Source organism: Notamacropus eugenii, chromosome 2, assembly GCF_028372415.1.
Source record: "Notamacropus eugenii isolate mMacEug1 chromosome 2, mMacEug1.pri_v2, whole genome shotgun sequence".
NCBI classification, from domain to species: domain Eukaryota; kingdom Metazoa; phylum Chordata; class Mammalia; order Diprotodontia; family Macropodidae; genus Notamacropus; species Notamacropus eugenii.
In genome coordinates, this window is record NC_092873.1 from 145,115,499 (window position 1) to 145,135,340 (window position 19,842).

At 37.1% G+C, this 19,842-nt stretch overlaps 2 protein-coding genes across 2 annotated transcripts in view; both read right to left on the bottom strand.

The window, feature by feature from the left end:
* Positions 1-6,378: 6,378 nt before the first annotated feature.
* Positions 6,379-10,260, bottom strand: COX7A2 (cytochrome c oxidase subunit 7A2). The gene is made up of 3 exons (XM_072642627.1): positions 10,138-10,260; positions 8,168-8,252; positions 6,379-6,581 (listed from the first exon to the last, which is right to left on the bottom strand). The coding sequence occupies exons 1-3, from the start codon at positions 10,243-10,245 to the stop codon at positions 6,523-6,525; spliced, it is 252 nt and encodes an 83-aa protein (XP_072498728.1). The 5' UTR covers positions 10,246-10,260; the 3' UTR covers positions 6,379-6,522.
* The window catches only part of TMEM30A (transmembrane protein 30A), a 66,682-nt gene continuing 56,987 nt past the window's right edge, over positions 10,148-19,842 (bottom strand). Inside the window, exon 8 of the mRNA XM_072642626.1 lies at positions 10,148-10,227. The gene's annotated coding sequence lies outside the window, so the exon portion shown is untranslated. The remainder of the gene's footprint in view (positions 10,228-19,842) is intronic.

The following is a 19,842-nucleotide window of genomic DNA, read 5'->3' on the forward strand; positions in this document are numbered from 1 at the left end:
TGTCCTCTTTCAAAAAATCTTGTCTAACTCTGAAATACTCTGAAAACCTCATTCTAAATGAGTCTTTTAGATAGTACTGTATTTTCCCTAACCCAATCAAATGTGTTTTACATATTCAACATTTTGCCTTAGTGATCCCCAACATCTATGCAGAGGAAAGGTATATGTCTCTCAATTCTATGGAACCATTATTGATATTCCCAATAATCAAGAGTTTGGCTTGCTTTTAATGATATTTTCATCAATATGATTGTAGTTATTGTGTATAATGTTCTTTCAGTCCTCTTTATTTCAATGCACAATGGACTCTTGCACTCAGTTGTGACTAGAAAGATGCGGTCTTACTATGGAATATCACTTGCAAAAGCTTGCCTTGATTGTTCTTTTCTAATACTGTCATCAAAGATGCCTTCAGTGAATCTGTATCCTCATAAAATGTTTACATAAACGAGAAAGTAGGTATATAGGCAAGGTGAGCTAGCAAATGTTTAACTGCCAGCTCTGAGACACTTTAACACTTTCTCCTTCAGTTTGTCTAGAGTCGATAAAACAATAAATCAAGCCACAATTTGCTGCTTTCTGATGTGTAAATGTTCACCTTGAAAATTTAACAATCCAATATGAGAAGGCTCCAGCATATTCCAGTACAAAGATCAGTAATTATCATTTTCTTAGTCACCTTTTTGGGGGGTGTGGTGGGACAGAGCAGGGGGCAGGTATGGAAGAAGTAACAAGATCTTGTTTTTTTCCCCCATGCCTCTGGAACCTTCCACTCCCTTAAATACTTTAAGAATCAATCCCTAAATGCCCTCAGATACATTGCCTCCACCATGGATGTCCTCTGTATTTATTTGGTCTAGTCCAGCTACTCTTACTTTAATCCTCCTCAGTGCCATTTTCATTTTCTCCATAAGCACATCCAGAACTATGATACTGAGTTCAAAATGTGGTGCTTTCGTCTTTGCAATCCTTTCCGCCTTTTGTCTTTTCATTGTGCTTCCAGTCTCATCCCTAAATAATCCCCTCATAAGGATTTTCCTTAACTGGGTCTTTCGCCAAGAATTCTTTAAACTTTTTTCCTCATCCTCAATTTCTCACTGTTTTATGAGGCAAAACTTCATAATTTTTCCACTGTCCTTCCTAAGTTTTTCCAAAAAGAAGCTTTATTGAAAATATTTTTACATGATAAATTTCTGGGAAAACCTCCCACCTTAAGCTTTAACATTTCCTTATTGACAAAAGGAAAGCAAAACAACCAATGATTATATCTGGCAAAGAACACATTTTGCTACAGTAGTGCCTACCTCCACACAGAGAAGAAATGTATGTCTCTCTCACTTCTAGGGCTCATTATTGTTATTTTGTATACTCAAGAATTTGACTTGCCTTTAATGGTCTTTTCATTTATATTATGGTGGTCATTGCATGTGTTCTTCTTTTTTGTTGTTCAGTTGTTTCAATCATGTCTAACTCCATGCCCCATTTGGAATATTCGTGGTAGAAATACTGGGATGGTTTGCTGTTTTCTTCTCCAGCTCATTTTACAGATGAGGAGCTGAGGCACACAGGGTCAAGTGACATGCCCAGGATCACACAGATGGTAAGTGTCTGAGGCCAGATTTTAACTCAGGAAGAGTCTTCCTGATTTCAAGTCCAGTGCTCTACTCACTGCATCATTTTTGGTCCTTTTTATTTCATTGTACAAATTCATACAAATTCTCTTAATTCTTCATCTTCAAAATTTCTTATTGAAAAACAATAGTTATCTTCATATATCAGGTGGGTTTTTTTGGGGGGGGGGTTTGCTTGTTGGGTTTTTTTTGTTGTTTAGTTCCCCATCTTTTCCCCCTCTCCCCATAAGGTAATGTGTGAAGGAAATGGAACTGAAAGGGAAGGAAATTTAGATGAGGGAAGCTCCTAGAATTGATAGAATCAGGAAAACAAGAATCAAGCTTAATAAAAAGGAAGCCTACCTCAGACTGAGTGGATTTACAAAAGGATAAGGTACCATTTTGCTAAAATGCTGTCTCTCTCCATGACAGAACATAAAGATATAGGAAATGTAAGAAGCTATATCTCTAAAATTCCAAGAGCCTTTTTTAAAGTGCATTAAGAAGTTTAAACAGATGCAACATTAGAAACAAATTTTTGTTAGAACGTTGTCTTCTCATTAAAAATATGAAAACATCAACTATATCAGTTACTACTGAAAGTTCAAACCTAGATAGTGCTGAAAAACTACGTAATCACTGGAAGCAACCAGCATCAGCAGCATATACTTGACAAACTGATAATACTAAAGCACCAGTATTGAAGTCTCTTGGCTTTCCAAGGCAGTTATACAACCTGAAAAGAGCACTTTAGCTTCGGAATCCATACCCAAGGAGAAATCCCCCAATCAAGTATCCTTGTCAATCAGTTGTCAGGAACTTCATGCCAAGACCACTCTTCTTTGTAACATTAGGACACCCTGTTTTCCAGAGCTAAGGCCCTGTTGGCATTACAACAATCCTTTGTGCTCACCCTCTGTATGAACTCAGTCACAGCAAAATCCCAGAACTGTTTCATACCAGCACCAGGTGGTCTCTAAGCTCAGACAGGGACATGCAGAAACCATGTTCTAGTTATGATGTGCAGCTATGAATCCAATTTGTCTCACTCATTGCTGTTACCCCTCATTGTCAGACTACAGATCATTACATGTATACATAGTATCGCCGATGCATATGTAGAGTATGTATTAAGAATTGTACACTAAAGCAAGTCTCCAACTAGTTTCCCTCCTCCAGAGGAATAAAGAAAGTGTTTTGGATATGACCACTGTTAACTCTTGGGTTTTATTTTGTTTTTATTTCTTAAGAGTTAAATGGAGGAGGGGCAGAGCCAACATGGTGGAGTAGAAAGATGCACATACTCTAGCTCTTCCCACACAACCCATAAAATACCTGTAAAAAATGACTCTAAACAAATTCTAGAGCAGCAAAAGCCACAAAAAGACAGAGTGAAAGAGATTTACAGCCCAAGGTAGCCTGGAAGGCCGACAGGAAAGGTTTATCGCACAGAGTGCCCAGAGCTGACAGAGCCCAGCACAGCCTTGGACAGGACTGAACAGGCCTCAGGGGCAGAATTCCCAGATGCTTCTACCCACAAATGGCAAAGACACTTCAAAGGTCAGTGAGAAAGTTTTTTTTCCTGGGTGGGAAGGGAGCAGAGTCCTCCCGTAGCCCTGGCCCCAGGTGGTGGCCATGGCAGCAGCAACAGCATCCATTTTTGGAGCCCTCGGCCTAAAGCCCCTGGGGGAATTGAGCTGCTGATCTCAGTCTCAGTCCTGTGTGGCGGTCTGAGGGGTGAGGAAGAGTGCTGGCTGGCAGTGGAGCTGGTGGAGGCTCTGGAAAGGGAATTCTGCTTGCAGATTCTGGGCAGAAAAGATTTGGTAGCTCCCAGATCAGAGCACAGGCCAAGAGAGAAGTAAACTCCTCTCCCTTGATTGTGCCACCTTGGAGGAACTGAGAACTTACAGGTCCCTAGGGCATACCTTCCTCTTGAAAAAGGACTCAAAAGTCAAGTAACTGGCTGGGAAAAAGCCCAAGAAAAAAAATAAGACCACAGAAGGTTACTTTCTTGGTGAACAGGTATTTCCTTCCATCCTTTCATATGAGGAAGAACAACGCTTACCATCGAGGCTTCCAAAACAAATATGCAATAGTCTCAGGCCATGATGAGCTCAAAAAGGATTTTGAAAATCAAGTAAGAGAGGTGGAGGAAAAATTGGGAAGAGAAATGGGATGCAAGAAAATCATGAAAAGCAAGTCAACACCTTGCTAAAGGAGACGCACAAAAATGCTGAAGAAAATAACACCTTTAAAAATAGGCTAACTCAATTGGCAAAAGAGGTTCAAAAAGCCAATGAGGAGAAGAATGCTTTCAAAAGCAGAATTAGCCAAATGGAAAAGGAGGTCCAAAAGCTCACTGAAGAAAATAGTTCTTTCAAAATTAGAATGGAACAGATGGATGCTAATGACTTTATGAGAAACCAAGAAATCACAAAACAAAACCAAGAAGGAAAAAATGGAAAATAACGTGAAATACCTCATTGGAAAAACAACTGACTTGGAAAATAGATCCAGGAGAGACAATTTAAAAATTATGGGACTACCTGAAAGCCATGATCAAAAAAAGAGCCTAGACATCATCTTTCATGAAATTATCAAGGAAAACTGCCCTGAGATTCTAGAACCAGAAGGCAAAATAAATATTGAAGGAATCCATCAGTCAGCTCCTGAAAGATCCAAAAAGAGAAACTCCTAGGAATATTGTAGCCAAATTCCAGAGTTCCCAGGTCAAGGTGAAAATATTGCAAGCAGCTGGAAAGAAACAATGAGCATTGTGGAAATACAATCAGGATAACACAAGATCTAGCAGCTTCAACATTAAGGGATCACAGTGCTTGGAATATGATATTCCAGAAGTCAAAGGAACTAGGATAAAAACCAAGAATCACCTACCCACCAAAACTGAGTACAGTACTTCAGGGGAAAAAAATGGTCATTCAATGAAATAGAACACTTCCAAGCATTGTTGATGAAAAGACCAGAACTGAATAGAAAATCTGACTTTCAAACACAAGAATCAAGAGAAGCATGAAAAGATAAACAGCAAAGAGAAATCCTAAGGGACTTACTAAAATTGAACTGTTTCCATTCCTACATGGAAAGACAATATTTGTAACTCTTGAAACTTTTCTCAGTATTTGGGTAGTTGGAGGGATTATATACACACATACACACACAGAGAGCACAGGGTGAGTTGAATGGGAAAGGATCATATCTAAAAAAATAAAGGGGTGAGTAGTATCTTGGGAGGTGAAAGGGAGAAATGGAATGGAGTAAATTATATCTCATAAAAGAGGCAAGAAAAAGCTTTTTCAATGGAGTGGAAAAGGGGCGAGGTGAGAGGGGGAAAAGTGAAGCTTACTCTCATCACATTTAGCTTAAGGAAGGAATAACATGCTCACTCAATTTGGAATGAAAATCTATCTTACACTACAGGGACATAGGAGAGAAGAGGATAAGCAGGGTGGGGGGGATGATGGGAGGGCAAATGGGAGGAGGGAGCAATTAGAAGTAAACATTTTTGGGGAGGGACAAGATCAAAAGAGAAAATAGAATAAATGGGGGCAGGAAAGGATGGAGGGAAATAGTTAATCCTACACAACATGACTATTACTTAAGTCGTTTGCAAAACTACACATCTATAGCCTGTACTGAATTGCTTACCTTCTCAGTGGGGATGGGTGGGGAGGAAGGGAGAGAAGTTGGAACTCAAAGTTTTAGGAACAGATGTTGAGAACTGTTTTTGCATACAACTGGGAAATAAGAAATACAGGTAATGGGGTATAGAAATCTATCTTGCCCTACAAGACAAAAAAGAAGACGAGGATAAGGGAAAGGAAGGGTGTTAGAAGGGAGGAGAGACTGGGAGAAGGGATAATAGAATGCATAGTGTTTGGGGATGGGGGAGGGGAGAGATGGGGAGAAAATCTGGAACTCAAAAATTTTGTGGAAATGATTGTTGGAAACTAAAAATAAATATATATAAAAAAAGTTAAGTGTGGTTGTGAGATCATGTGAGCTTTTTGATATTTTTAGAGTTAGTGGTTGCATAACCTCTGTGACTTTTTGATCATCTGTTTTCAGCATGGACATACTCAAGTTCAATAGACGGAAAAGACAGATTGTCTGCACAAGGACAGCTTGAACTTTTAGTATGAAAAAAACTTAAGAACCACATAACAAAGAACTTTCTCTGAAGATCTTGAATAAAATAGGAGGCCAGACATGATTGTACTAGCTCTTTAATTCTTTGAAAGTTCTTAAAAAAGGCTTTAATTTTCTTATTTATCTGTTGGTCCTGAGATAAATTAAGAATATGAAACCTGTTGTGTTATTTGGAATTCAGACACTTGATTTTTTTTCCCATCAAAGCTGCAGCTGACATTTGGCATCTCTTTACAGCCAGTTGACAACTCTTCCTATATTTAATAATTCCTGAAATCAATTCAATTATATTAATGAATTTCAAAAGAATATAATTGTTCACTTTTCTGTTTGTTTTTGAGGGAGTGGGACAAAGAGACAGAGAAACATGCATTTATCAGTATAAGGAAACACCCTCTCCCATTGCAGGTATTTATAATCTTAGAAAATTAAGCTCAGGATCAGAGGCTGGACTTGAACCTAGGTGTCTAGATAATACACCAAACTGCCTCTCCCATGGTTCACTGAAATACTGATAAGAAAGCTATTGTAAAAAAACAAACAAACAAACAAACAAAAATACTGACTAAATTTCCCCCAAAAATTAAAGAATTAGGCAGAGCAGGGTAAAACTGCTTTATTAATTGCAGTTAGTACAGTTCAATAAATATTGATCCCCAAAATGAACTCAGCTAGTTATCACAGATTGTTCCCTAGAAAGTTGCATGAAGTTGAATCAACTGATTCCCATGGAGGTTAACTTGAATTAATTCTGCTTCTTGGGAAATGAAGCCACGCCAAGCTGGTAAAGGGCATAAACTGTTCCTAGAATGAGGATAAATAAAGACGATAAGTTAGAGGAAATGTTCCAAAATTTAAGTGTATAAATAGAAACCTCAAAGAGAGTTTACTTATATCAACAGTTTTCAATAGTTAATAAAAATGCCAACAGATGTGAATATACATGGGGTAACTAGTATTTTCATAATTAATATGTCTGAAATTTTCTCCATTAGCATTACAGAAACCTCAAGAAAACTTGATGACTGCTGATAACAAGCTGGAAAAGCAGTATTCTAATGAGAGCAATTCCTGAAATGCAACACCATAATAAACTCAAAGAACAAAGAACAGCAACTTAAAAAGGAATCTAATTTAAAAGTCCGGGTTGTTTTGGGGTTTTTTTGGCCGGGGGGGGGGGGGGGGGGCGGGGAGGTGAAGGGGACGTTAAGAGTGTGATTCCATTAATATAGGGAATTTCCAAAAAGGAAATTTTCTCTACCAATGCAGCTTTAGTAATTTTTCTGCGACTTGCAATCTTAGGGAGTTGCCACAGGGATTGAGAGATTAAATGAGGTGCCCAGGATCACATAGTAGGTTATCAAAGATGGGACATAAACTTAGGTCTTTCTATTGCAAAGCAGCCTTTCTATAAAAACTCATCAAAAATACTAGCTAATTACTAATGCTCATTGATAATAACTCTCAACACAACTATCAAAACACAAACGCTCCATTTAAACTAAAAAGCCCAAATGTCAACTCCTAGATTCTGCCTTTGCCCATAAATGGCATTTCGTCCACTGATTGTAGTTTTCAGTTGAGTCTTATCTATAGGATCACAGAGCTAGAAGGCAAGTCATGGAGTCCAATTCCCCATCCCCCACCATTTTGCAAATGAAGAAACTGAGGCATCCTGGATCACAAAATTAAAGTATCTTAAAGTGGGATTTGAATGTATTCCTGGCTCCAACTCTGCTGACCTATTTATTCATTACACATCACAATATCTGGGGGTTGGAAAGGTTGAGACAAAGTGAAAAAAAGAGAAAATAATTTAAATAGTGGTGTCCATTTTTCTGACCAATTCGCACATGCCCTGGAGTGAAAGACAGGAAATGAGACAAATTCTGAAAAACATTACTTTTACATATGTATATTCTAACTCCCAAATACACTGTGACTCCACCGTACTCTCAAACTTGATCAAGTTTTGCAAAAGTATCAATCCAAAAACGAACAGAAAAAAACAAGACATACTAACGGCAAAGTAAATCATATGTATACGTCTGTCTCTGCACAATTTCTATACCAATCTACAGTGGACAATTAGTGAATAATGTGGACCAAGGTCAGTCTCACATCTACTATCATTCCTCTTCGTATTCCACAGAAACTGACAGAGGTTGGAATGGTATGGTTCTGTGAGCTCCCTTGGTCAAAATACTCAGGAAGGCAGAAAAACATCTAATATGTGTAGATCAAATTTCATCTATTTAAAATTTTTTTTTTTTAATTTTTAAAGGATCTTGGTGTGTTTCTATCAATGTGATCTCAGACACTAATTACATAAATTCTTAGAAATTTTCTCAATCCTTTGTGAACATTTCTAAGACTTCAAAATTTCTTACCAAGAGCTGTAAACAACATGGTGGCTCTATACAGCAGGGCATCTCCTGCCCCACCTTTTAGATGCACTGGAATGCTATCATCCTCCTAGATTTAAAAAAAAGTTATTAACAGTTTCACAAAAAACTTGCTAATATTCAAAAGATTAAGTCAGCAATATACAAGCCAATAAAGTAGCTTCCTAAACTGAATTAAATATTTTCACTACCAACAGTTAGTATACCAATAAGTACATAAATGTACCTAATAATTTATTCAAGACCTGGAATTCCTGTTTGAGGTGTCTATTTAAAATAAAACAGAAAACTAAATGTTTTCCTCTACTTGAAATCAATTTGAGAGTTAACAAAAGACAGCACACTGAAACATTTTTTGGAAGAAAATGTACAAGACTTCACAATTTTGTTCCCATAAAAGTGGTATCATTAAATACTAATAAAATTAAATATTAGACACATCTATTAGAACATTTTTTTCTACAAAAAACTTATTTGTTTAATAACTTTAAAACAGATGTCAATGTTAAGAGTACACATACGTAAAATACTGTTTACAATTTTTATTAACTATCAGAAAGTTATATAATAAAATAATTTTATAACAACTCACAAATATATTGTGTTTCATAGCTATGTCAAAAAGCAATCACAATTTCATGAAACTTATGTGAAAACTACAAGAGAAATGAATATGCACCTGGAACACAGAGTTCTGGATCCATACAGAAGTTTACATATTCATGACAGTAGGACAAAGGGGGAGGAAAACACAAATGACAATGGCAAGGGAGGGGGAAAGGTGCACTAAAGGTGGGAATAGGACAAAAACGCTCCCAAAGGGGAGCAACAAGGGGATGGCAAAAACGGCATTCTTTTCTCTTGTGAACTTCTAATCTACACTAGGAACCTAGGAATCTTCCAGAATCATGAAAATTCTAGACCAAGGATCCAAGCTGCACAATTAATTTCTAAATCTAGTGCAGACTAACTAGTGCCTGTCTCGATTCCCAACGACACACAGGGATTCTAGCTTGGGATGCAAACAATACATTATATCAGTCCCCCCAACCTCCATGGGCTTCTTCCTTGACGCATTCACAACTTCCTACATCCTATTTAACTTTTCCCTATATCACATTTATGTGCAATCTTGTATTAAGCTGAAATAAGGAAAACTGACTTTCATCAAAAGTTTACCAAACAGAAAAAACAGACAAACGTGCTTCTTTTAAAAAGTAAATTAGCAAATTAAAATAAAGTAACAGAAAAAATTGTTATAATTAAAATGTCCTTTTATTAAAAAATATAAAAACAAAAAACTGTTTCTGGAAAATATGACAACTCAAAAATACAAGTTCAGGAGACCTCTTAACATTCCTTAACAGCTTTCAAGTTCTGGACTACATATATTATTTTCATTTGATCCTCAGAGTTATGAAGTATCCCAATTTTATAGGTGAGAAAAGTTAGATTCAGAGAGCTTAAATAAATTGCCAAAGGTCACATAACTAAAAAGCTAGTTTTTGATGGCAGGGTATTCTGAATCCAAGTCTCTATCCACTCTTTCTCTTTATTTAGCAAAGTTAACTGAAAATAATACTTATTCATACATCCAGGAGTGAGTCATCTCCAATTCAAAAAAGATCACAGTTACCTGAGAGAGATTTTAGCATTTAAATTCCACCAAGAACAAATTTTTTTACCAAAAGATAGTCTGATCATTTTTGCTGCTTGGTAAATTTTCTTACACTATCATTCTTCCCTCCCTACCACTGCCCCCAAGCTTCTTTAAAAAAAGAATCCAATTTTTAACCAAAAACGGAGGGTACTATTTGAATATATGCAATATATGCAAAGTGATTAGTAAATCTTAAAAGCATCATGTAAATGGCAGGTTATTATTGCTATGCAAACTAAACAATATCGTTAAAAATGTAATCATTAAACATTCTCTAGTACAATAAAAGAAATACCTGGAATAGCTTTTGTTTTTCTGGAACTTTGTTTTTAAACTGCCTTACTGGGGCAACATTTAGGGTCCTCTGGGGAATATGGCGAAGAGCCTGAAGAGAAGAAAGCATATTAATAAAATGTTGTAGAACCAAACAGTGTGCAGCTGAAAAATTCTCTTAGAAACCATCTAGTTTAATGCCATCATTTCTACAGACAAAGAAACTGACTCCCAGAGGGGAGTGACATGCCCAACAAAATCCACAAAGCTAAGTTACTAGCAGTGCCAGAACTCAAACACAGGTCACTGTGCTCCTTGAAGACTGAATCTGTGATTTCTTCTGTATAGGAAACCTCTCCAATGAGGAAACTTCCTTGAAGCATGCAGGGTAGTAGTCATCCTTAAACGTATAGCATGAGAGATTTGTCCAGAGTAATGACAAGAGTGACTTCTCCCAGGTTACAAAGCCAGTCTGTATCAGAATTAAGACTTTAAGTCAGGTCCTTCCTGACTCTGAGGTCGGTCACCTGCACCACACTGCCTTTCCCTGCAACTAACTACATTATGAAGCCCCTTAAAGTGACTATATTTATCCTATTGGAAACGGAAGAAAAAAATATGAGAAAATACAGATACAAGAAGGAGCACAAGAAAAAAGACAGAATGCCAAAACTACAACAAACTAACTTTTTATTACCCTGTTTGATGCATTGCAAATCCAATACAATTTATTTAACTGTAACACGAAGAATCAGACAACCTCTACTCAGCTAAAATGCTTTCCCTAATAAATTTATTTACAACCTTGTCTTTAGTTGAAATAAGGAAAATTGACTTTCAACAAGTTTACTGAACAGAAAAAAAAATGGCAACATGCTTCTTTTAAAAAGTAAATTAAGAATTTAAAACAGATAAAGCAACAGAAAAAACGTTTAGAATTAAAAATGTCTTTTCATTAAAATATATAAAAACAAAAACCACATCAAACCAGTCTTTCTTTTCTAACCTAAAGTATGTTAAAAACAGATGAAGCACTAGAAAAATTATTAGAATTAAAAATGTCTTTATAAATATAAAACCAAAAATAATCAGTTATTAGAAAGATCTACTGAAAGTTCAGCGCTAAATGGTACAGAAAAAAATTACATATTCATTAGAAGCAACCAACACCTGTAGCCTAGCCTCGGCAAATTGATGATGAATAATGTCAGCCTTCCAGGGCCCCGGCTTCCCAAGGCAGGCACAAAATCCCCAAAATGCACTTTAGCTTTGCAGTCACTGGACCTGAGTCCGTGTCTTAGCTTTGTTTCTTACTTATTTATGTAACCTCGGAAGAGCCACTTTACCTGTCTAGGCCTCCTCGGTAAAAGGAGGGGCTTGGACTAGATTGAAAAATCAGACGCTTCAAATTTGCTCCGTATTTTTCCTTTTTAAATTGTTAAATGACTCCCAAACTAATCCGAACTTGGCAATCCTTTCACAGACATGAAGACTAGAAGGCCCCTGGCGATCTTTCCGGCCTGAGAGATCAGAGCTAAATGACTTACTTGCCCAAGGTCACAAAGGTGAGCGGGGCCCGACAGATGATGCCCAGCGAGGCTACGTTTACCTAGGTTCTTTCGCCTCGGGTCGGGATGCTAACCTCACTAGATGGTGTCCGCAGCGTAAGACACGGAAATGGGGGGAACGGGAAAAGATGTAAAGCGCGGGGAGGAGCGTTTGGGGCCGGCAGCCTCCCCCAAGCCTGCAAAGCTGATTCCCCCACGCCTGGGGTCCCGCCGTCCTCCAGGAAGGCGGTGGCCTCTATCACCACCGCCCGGTCAGGCCCACCACATTCCCCTCCCCCTGAGGAGCAAAGCATCGGTCCCCAAAGGGCGGGGAGTGAGGTCTCCGCCACAGGCCACAGGCCGAGGCCGAAGAAGCCGGCCACCCAACCCCCAGAGGCTGCTTCGGCTCCTCCGAGGGCTAGTGGCTGTCTGCCTCCGGTCCCCAGCCCGAACCGAGTCCCGAGGGGGCTTTTCTCACCAGCACGTTCCTCAGCATTTTGGCAACTTCTGGTCCCCACCAACTGCGACAACTGAACGCTCCGCAAGGACAAGTGCCGCACCGGAAGCGGAAGCGGAGCTCGAACTCCCCTCGGCGAATCACTGGCGCATGCTCCCCCGCGCAGGCGTCCTCTCGTTCGTTACCGAGCCCTCCTCCGCGCATGCGTCCCCACTCGGTTGGCGTGGGCGTAGGCCGGGGGACCTCGTCCCTCACTCGAGCTCAGCCCTGTGACTTCCCTCTTTGTCCGCTCTCATCTTTCCCTGGACCTGAACGGGGAGCTGCGACCGGAGGCGCCTGCGGGGCGTTTGCAAGCCCACAGAACTGCAGTTTCGCTTCCAAAAACCTTCCCTTGCTACTTTTGTTGCAAAACACTGGGGGAAACGCAGAGATGAGAAATCAAGTCCGAAAACCTTGTGGTTAAACATTGTATCAGCATCTAAAGTTGCTACATGACCTGTACGCTTTCCAGTGCAACCCTAATAACCATCCTTTGTATTTAAGAGGGAGGCGCGGAGTGGAACAAAATCATTGCACCAGAGCCTGCTGGTCCACGCAGTGTTGTAAGTATGTGTCTTTTGCCTTATGGCACAAAATCTTCTCTGATGTTTTATAATGGAGGCTGCTAAACCTTAGGTCATCCTGCTTGCAAAAAGGATGAGGGGAAATGCATAATAAGCAGCCCTAGCTGCAGGTGAATGGTATGAACTCGAAATGGAAGAGAAAAGCAGAATGGATCAGAAACCAGAATCCAATACAGCTGTTTATAAGAAATACATGGAAAACAGAAAAAATGCACACCGAGTTAAGGGGCTGGAGCAAAATCTGTTATGCTTCAATTGAAGTGAAAAAAAAAGTTAAGTGCTGTAACTCTCCCCTAATTCACCTCTAAACAACCATAAAATGGTGCCCCAGAACAAATCCTGCAACAGCAAGAGCAACAAAAAAATGGGGTGAAACAGGAGATTCAATAAAGTGGGGGGACTGACAGAAGAGAGTGCAGACTGGGGGAGACAATAGACAGAAGCAAAAACTCTGTCAAGGAGGGTACGGGTAAAAGGAGACAAACAGGAAAAATAGTATGGAGTAAATACAGTTAGTACTCATAACTGAATGTGAATGGGATGAACTCTCTCATAAAACGGAAGCAGATAGCAGAGGGGAGCAAAAACCAGAATCCCACAATATGTTGTTTACAAGAAATACACTTAAAGCAAAGAGAGACACACAGAGTAAAAGGGCTGGAGCAGAACCTTCTATGCTTCAACTGAAGTTAAAAAAAAAGGGTAGCAAGCCTAATCTCAGACAAAGCAAATACAAAAATAGACCTAATTAAAAGAGATAAGGCAGGACACTACATCTTGCTAAATAATGTATCATAGACAATGAAGCACTATCAATACTAAACATATATGCACCAAGTGGTAGAGCATGAAAATTCTTTTTCCTCTCAAATTTATTTATCTGTTTTCAGTTTTCAACAATCACTTGCATAAGTTCTGAGTTTTCTCCCCCTCCCTTCCCAAGATGGCATGCATTCTTATGTGGGTTCTACACATGCATTTCTATTAAACACATTTTCACATTAGTCATGTTGCATAGAAGAATTATAATGAATAGGAGAAACCATGAGAAAAACAAAACATAACAAAAGAGAAAACAGTCTGCTTCATTCTGCATTCAACTCCATAGTTCTTTCTCTGGATGTGAATGGCATTTTGCATCATGAATCCTTTGAAAATGTTTTACGTCCTTGCGTTGCTGTGAAGGGCTATCAAAAACAGTCCTTGAATACTCTGGCGGTTACTGTGTATAGTGTTCTCCTGGCTCTGCTCACTTCATTCAGCATCAATTCATATAAGTCTTTCCAGATTTTTCTGTTCATCATTCCTATAGCACGATAGTATTCTATTACATTCGTATATCACAACTTATTCAGCCATTCCCCAATTGATGGGCATCCCCTCGATTTCCAGTTTTGGGCCACCACAAAAAGAGTTGCTATAAATATTTTTTGTTCAACTAGGTCCTTTTCCCATTTTTGTGATCTCTTTGGGATATAGCCCTAGAAGTGGTATTGCTGGGGCAAAGGATATGCACATTTTTATAGCCCTTCAGGCATAGTTTCAAATTAGCATGTAAATTCTTAAAGAAGTCAAGAGATACAGGTTTATGAACAAATAAGAGAATAGAAAGAATTATGAAATATCAAATGAATAATTTTGATTATATTAAATGAGAATGCTTTTGTACAAATAAAACCAATGTAACCGAGATTAGAAGGAAAGTGGAAGGCTGAGAAGCAATTTTTACAGCAAATGTCTCTGATAAAGGCCTCATTTCTCAAATATATTGAGAACTGAATTTGTAAAAATACAAGTCATTTCCCAGTTGATAAATGGTCAAAGGATATGAACAGGCAGTTTTCAGATGAAGAAATCAAAGCTATCTATGGTCATGAAGAAGTGATCTAAATCACTTTTGATTAGAGAATGCAAATTAAAGTAACTCTAAGGTACTATCTCATACCTATCAGATTGGCTACTATGACAAAAAAGGAAAATGATAAATGTTGGAGAGGATGTGGGAAAATTGGCACACTAATGCACTGTTGGTGGAATTGTGAACTGATCCAACCATTCTGGAGAGCAATTTGAAACTCTGCCCAAAGGGCAACCAAACTGTACATACCCTTTGATCCAACACTACTAGGTCTGTATCCCAAAGAGATCATAAAAAGGACCTACATGTGCAAAAATATTTATAGCAGCCCTTTTTGTGGTGGCAAAATACTGGGAATTGAGGGGATACACATCAATTGAGGAATGGATGAATAAGCTGCAGGACGTGAATGTAATGGAATACTATTGTGCACTAAGGAATGATGAACAGGAAGATTTTAGAAAAACCTAGAAAGACTTGTACGAACTGATGCAAAGTGAAATGAGCAGAACAAGGAAAACATTGCACACGGTATCAGCAACATTATGTGATGATCAAGTATGAATGACTCAGCTCTTCTCAGCAACACAATGATCCAAGACAAAGGACTCAGGAAGGAAAATGCTGTTCACATCCAGCTAAAGAACCAATGAACCCTGAATGCAGATCGAAGCATACTTTTTTCACTTTATTCTTTTTCATGTATTTTTTTTTCTTTTTGATCTTTTTTTCACAACTGTGACTAACATGGAAATGTTTTACATAATAGCACATGTATATCAAATTGCATGGGAAGAGCGAAGTAGAGGGAGAAAAATGCGGAACTCAAAATCTTGCAAAAATGAATGGTAAAAATTGTCTTGACATGTAATTGGGAAAAAAACAAAGTACTATTTTAATTTTAAAATCATTTTAAATGACTTAAATGCAATCATCACCTTAGACAAAACAGCATAAAAAAAAAGAGATAAACAGTGAAACTATTTAGGTGAAAAGTACCTTAGACAATATTAATACTAAATATATGTATGCCAAAAGGCATAATATCTAAATTTTTAAAGGAAAACCTAAATAAATTACAGGGGAAAACAGTTACACTATAAAAATAGGGGATCTCAACTTACTCCTCAAAGACCTTCATAAATCTGCCAAAAAGCAAACTAAAAAATACATGAATAGAATTTTGTTAAAGTTAAATATGATCGTAGAATGTATGAAATACGCAATACTCAGAATAAATGACCATAGCAATCTTGTGTTTGATACATGCAAAGATCTATATTTTGGTGGCAATAACTCACTATTTGACTAAACTACTTAGGAAAACTGCAAAGTAGTTTGGCAGAAATTAGGTGTAGACCAATATTTCACGTCATATTCCAAGATAAGGTCAAAATGGGTACATGATTTAGATATAAAGGGTGCTATCATAAGCACATTAGGAGAGCACTACCTGTCTTTTCTTTGAATAAAAGAAGAATGATGGGAATAATGGGAAATGGCATTATACAAAGTAAAGTGGATAATTTGATTACATTAAATTAAAAAGATTTTGCACAAACATCCAAATGGAGCTAAGATTAAAAATAGAAAACTGGGGGAAGGGGGGAATTTTACAGCAAGTTTCTCTGATAAAGGCTTCATTTCTCAAATATATAGCAAACTGACCCAAATCCATAAGAAAGAGTCATTCCCCACCAGGCAGTTTTCAAAAGAAGAAATCAAACCTATCCATAGTTACATGAAAAATAATCTAAACTCTGAGATACCATCTCACACCTATCAGATTGGCTAATATAACAGAAAAGGAAAATAATAAATGTTGGAGGGAATATGGAAAAATAGGGACACTAATGCACTGTTGGTAGAATTGTGAACTGACTCAACCATTCTAGAGAGCAATTTGGAACTCTGACAAAAAGTCTATAAAACTGTGCATACCCTTTGACCCAGCAATACCACCCTGTATCCCAAAGAAAATTTTTTTTCAAAAAGGACCTATATGTACAAAAATATTTATAGCCACTTTTTGTGGTGGCAGAGCATTAGAAAGTGAAAGATGTCCATCAATTGGGGAATGGCTGGACACGCTGTGGTATATGATTGTGATGAACGCTGTTGTGCTATATGATGAACAGAATAGTTTAAAAAACACCTGGACAGACTTACATGAACTGATGTAAAATAAAGTGACCAGAACCAGGAGAACAATGAACAAAGTAATAGCAGTATTGCATGATGAACAACTATGAATGATTTAGCTATTCTCAGCAACACAATGATCCAAGACAATTCCAAAGGACCTTCAATGAAAAATGCTATCCACCTCCAGAGAAAGAACTTATGGAATCTGAATGCAGATCAAAACATACTTTTTTTAATGCTTCCGGTATTTTACTTGTTTTTTTGGTCTGTGTATTCTTTTGCAATGTAGCTAATATGGAAATATATTTTGCATGACTGCATATGTATAATCATAGCAAATGGTTTGCCTTCTCCAGGAGGGGAGAAGAGCGGGGAGGAAGAGAACTTGGAACTCAGAATCAAAAAATAAATGTTAAAAACTGTTTTTACATGTAATTGGAAGACATAAAATATTTTTAAATTAAATTTGATAGTTCTCTAGAGAATGTTGAATTAAAGAGAATACACCTATTTCTCAGCTGTGCATGGCATGTTCACAAAAACTGACCATATATTTGAACATAAAGCCTTTATAAATGCATAAAAAATATTAAATGCATCTTTTACAGATCATAATGGATAATATAATAGATAAAGATTGTAATATATTCAATAAAGGGTAACATAAATCATTAAAATTAATTTGATTAAATAATAAATAGTAAAGAATGAGTGGGTCAAAGAGCAAATCACTTCTGTGATAGACAAACAACTTTGAAAGTCTTAGGATCAACATGATAACCACCCACCATTCAAGGACTCATTATAAAACATGCTATTCATCTGAACATAAAATGACCAATCATCATTTGAGGACTCATGATGACGCATGCATTCCTTAATTAGTAAAGATTGAAACACTAAAGGGCTGGGGAGACTGGGAAACATGGCCAAATTGGGAATTTGTTTTGCATGGCTATATGTTTATAACAGGGGTTTTCTTTTCCTTTCTTTCCCAATGGGGATTGAGGGTGGAAAGGAGAGGGAGATTTTTGCTGATTATAAAAAACTAATAATTTTTAAAATAGCATTTCATATAGGTATTAATGTTGTCTTTTGAAGTTTGACAAATTTTTCAAGTAAATCTAGTGGGTTTAATAGTTCCTTTTCATGCTACTTTCAACATAAAAATTGCTTATGCATGTTTCTTTTCCATTGTATATGGTCAGATAAATGTCTTAATTATGGAAGTGACTTGGGGCAATATAGAGTATTGTAGAATTCAATGGAACAAGCAGAGTGCTATGCATGAACAAGACCATTTAGAGAATCAGTCTCTCCATAAGGAATACTTCCATTTTGTATTTTTTGTATTTGTATTCTGTACTTCGTATAGGATATCCTGTATGACATCAGTAAGCACCTTTGACAAATGCATCTTCTTGATTTATCCTTCTCCATGTTGATAATCAGAGGAACACTGATCGAAACTATCTCCTACTGTTCTTTCTCATATTTTCATCAGTATTCTAGAAGTATGATCTATAGATTATAAAGACTGGTATACAAATTGGTAAGGAAGTTCATGTCTCTTCCATTGCCTATGAGGTCATAATATTCTACTATTTTCATTTTTAAAAGGATCATCCCCAATAGAAATTGAAAATTTATCTTTGCATGCCTATGAAGGTGTCTCTAGCATGGATTTTTTCTGTACGCATTTGTTTAGATTCAAACATTATTCCATTACATCTTTCTAAGTAACATTGCCTCTTCCTCACAGAGTACACTGGGTAAAGAGGTCATAGTTCCACTCACATCATTGAGCAGAATATTTTTAATCTGGTGTTGATTTTTATCTTTGTGAGCTGACTACATGTTCTTAAATGTCTCACATCCGTAATGAGTAATCTGTCTCTTAAGATATAATTGGTTTCATTTTTTTGTGTGTGCATTACTATTCAGTGTACATCATGTATGGCATGTTCCACTTTTTTAAAAATGAAGCTTTATTGATCTTTCATTTTTACATTTATCATTTACATTTTACATTTATCTAAGTCTGTATCTCTCTCTTTCTTCTACCCAGACAGCCATCCTGTATAACACAATTTTTTAAAGAGAAAAAAAAATCATCAATATGTTAAACTCTTCTCTTCTTCAATATATTAAACTCATCAATATATTAAAAAAATTACAATACAAGCAATTTTCCACACATAGGGAAGTGGTGTCTCATATCTCTCCTGAGGCCAAGTTCATTCTTTGTAATTTTGCAAGATTCATTTTCAGTTGTTTTGTGGTTGCTCTTTCCATTTAATAGTCATTGTGTATAGTGCTTTCTTGGCTCAGCATACTTCACTTTGCAGCCTTTCATATCTTTCCCTGATTTTCCATTCATCGTGTCCATAATTTCTTACAAGATAGTAATATTCCATAATGTGCTGAAATTATTTGGCAATTTTTGAACAATTATGTCTGTTTTCAGTTCTTCACTTCCAGAAAAGTGCAACAAATATAAATATTTTGGTATCTATGATGCCTTTTGTGTTTATTTTTTTTTTGGTGATCTCCTTGGGTTATAGACTTAGCAGAAGGGTCTCTCACTCAAGGGGTATATAGACATCTTAGCTACTTTGTTGCATAATTCCAAACTGCTTTCAAAAATGGTTGTACCAATTCACAGCTCCACCAACAATGCATAAGTATGTCTGTATTTCCATAGCCCCTCCCCTCTTTTGTCACCTTTGTCAATTTTCTAAACATGTGAATCTAATATTTTTAAATTTGCATTTCTTATATTATGTTGGAGCTTTCTTTCATACATTTAATAGTTTGTAATTATTTTGAAAACTGTATATCCATATCCTTTGCTTTTGGTCCTATAGACTTTGGTCTTAAATACAGTATTTGTTTGATGTCTATATATCTTGCATACCAAACCTTCATCATAAAACTGCTGCCTGGGTCAGTAAAATTTATTACATAATTTCAACTGAGTCTTCATTGAAGCAATACAGTCCTTTTAAACCTCTCTAATTAAATCAACATCCCACAGTGGCTTTTCCAAACTTTTTGATCTCTCTTCAAACCTTCCCCTCAACTGAGAACATTCCCT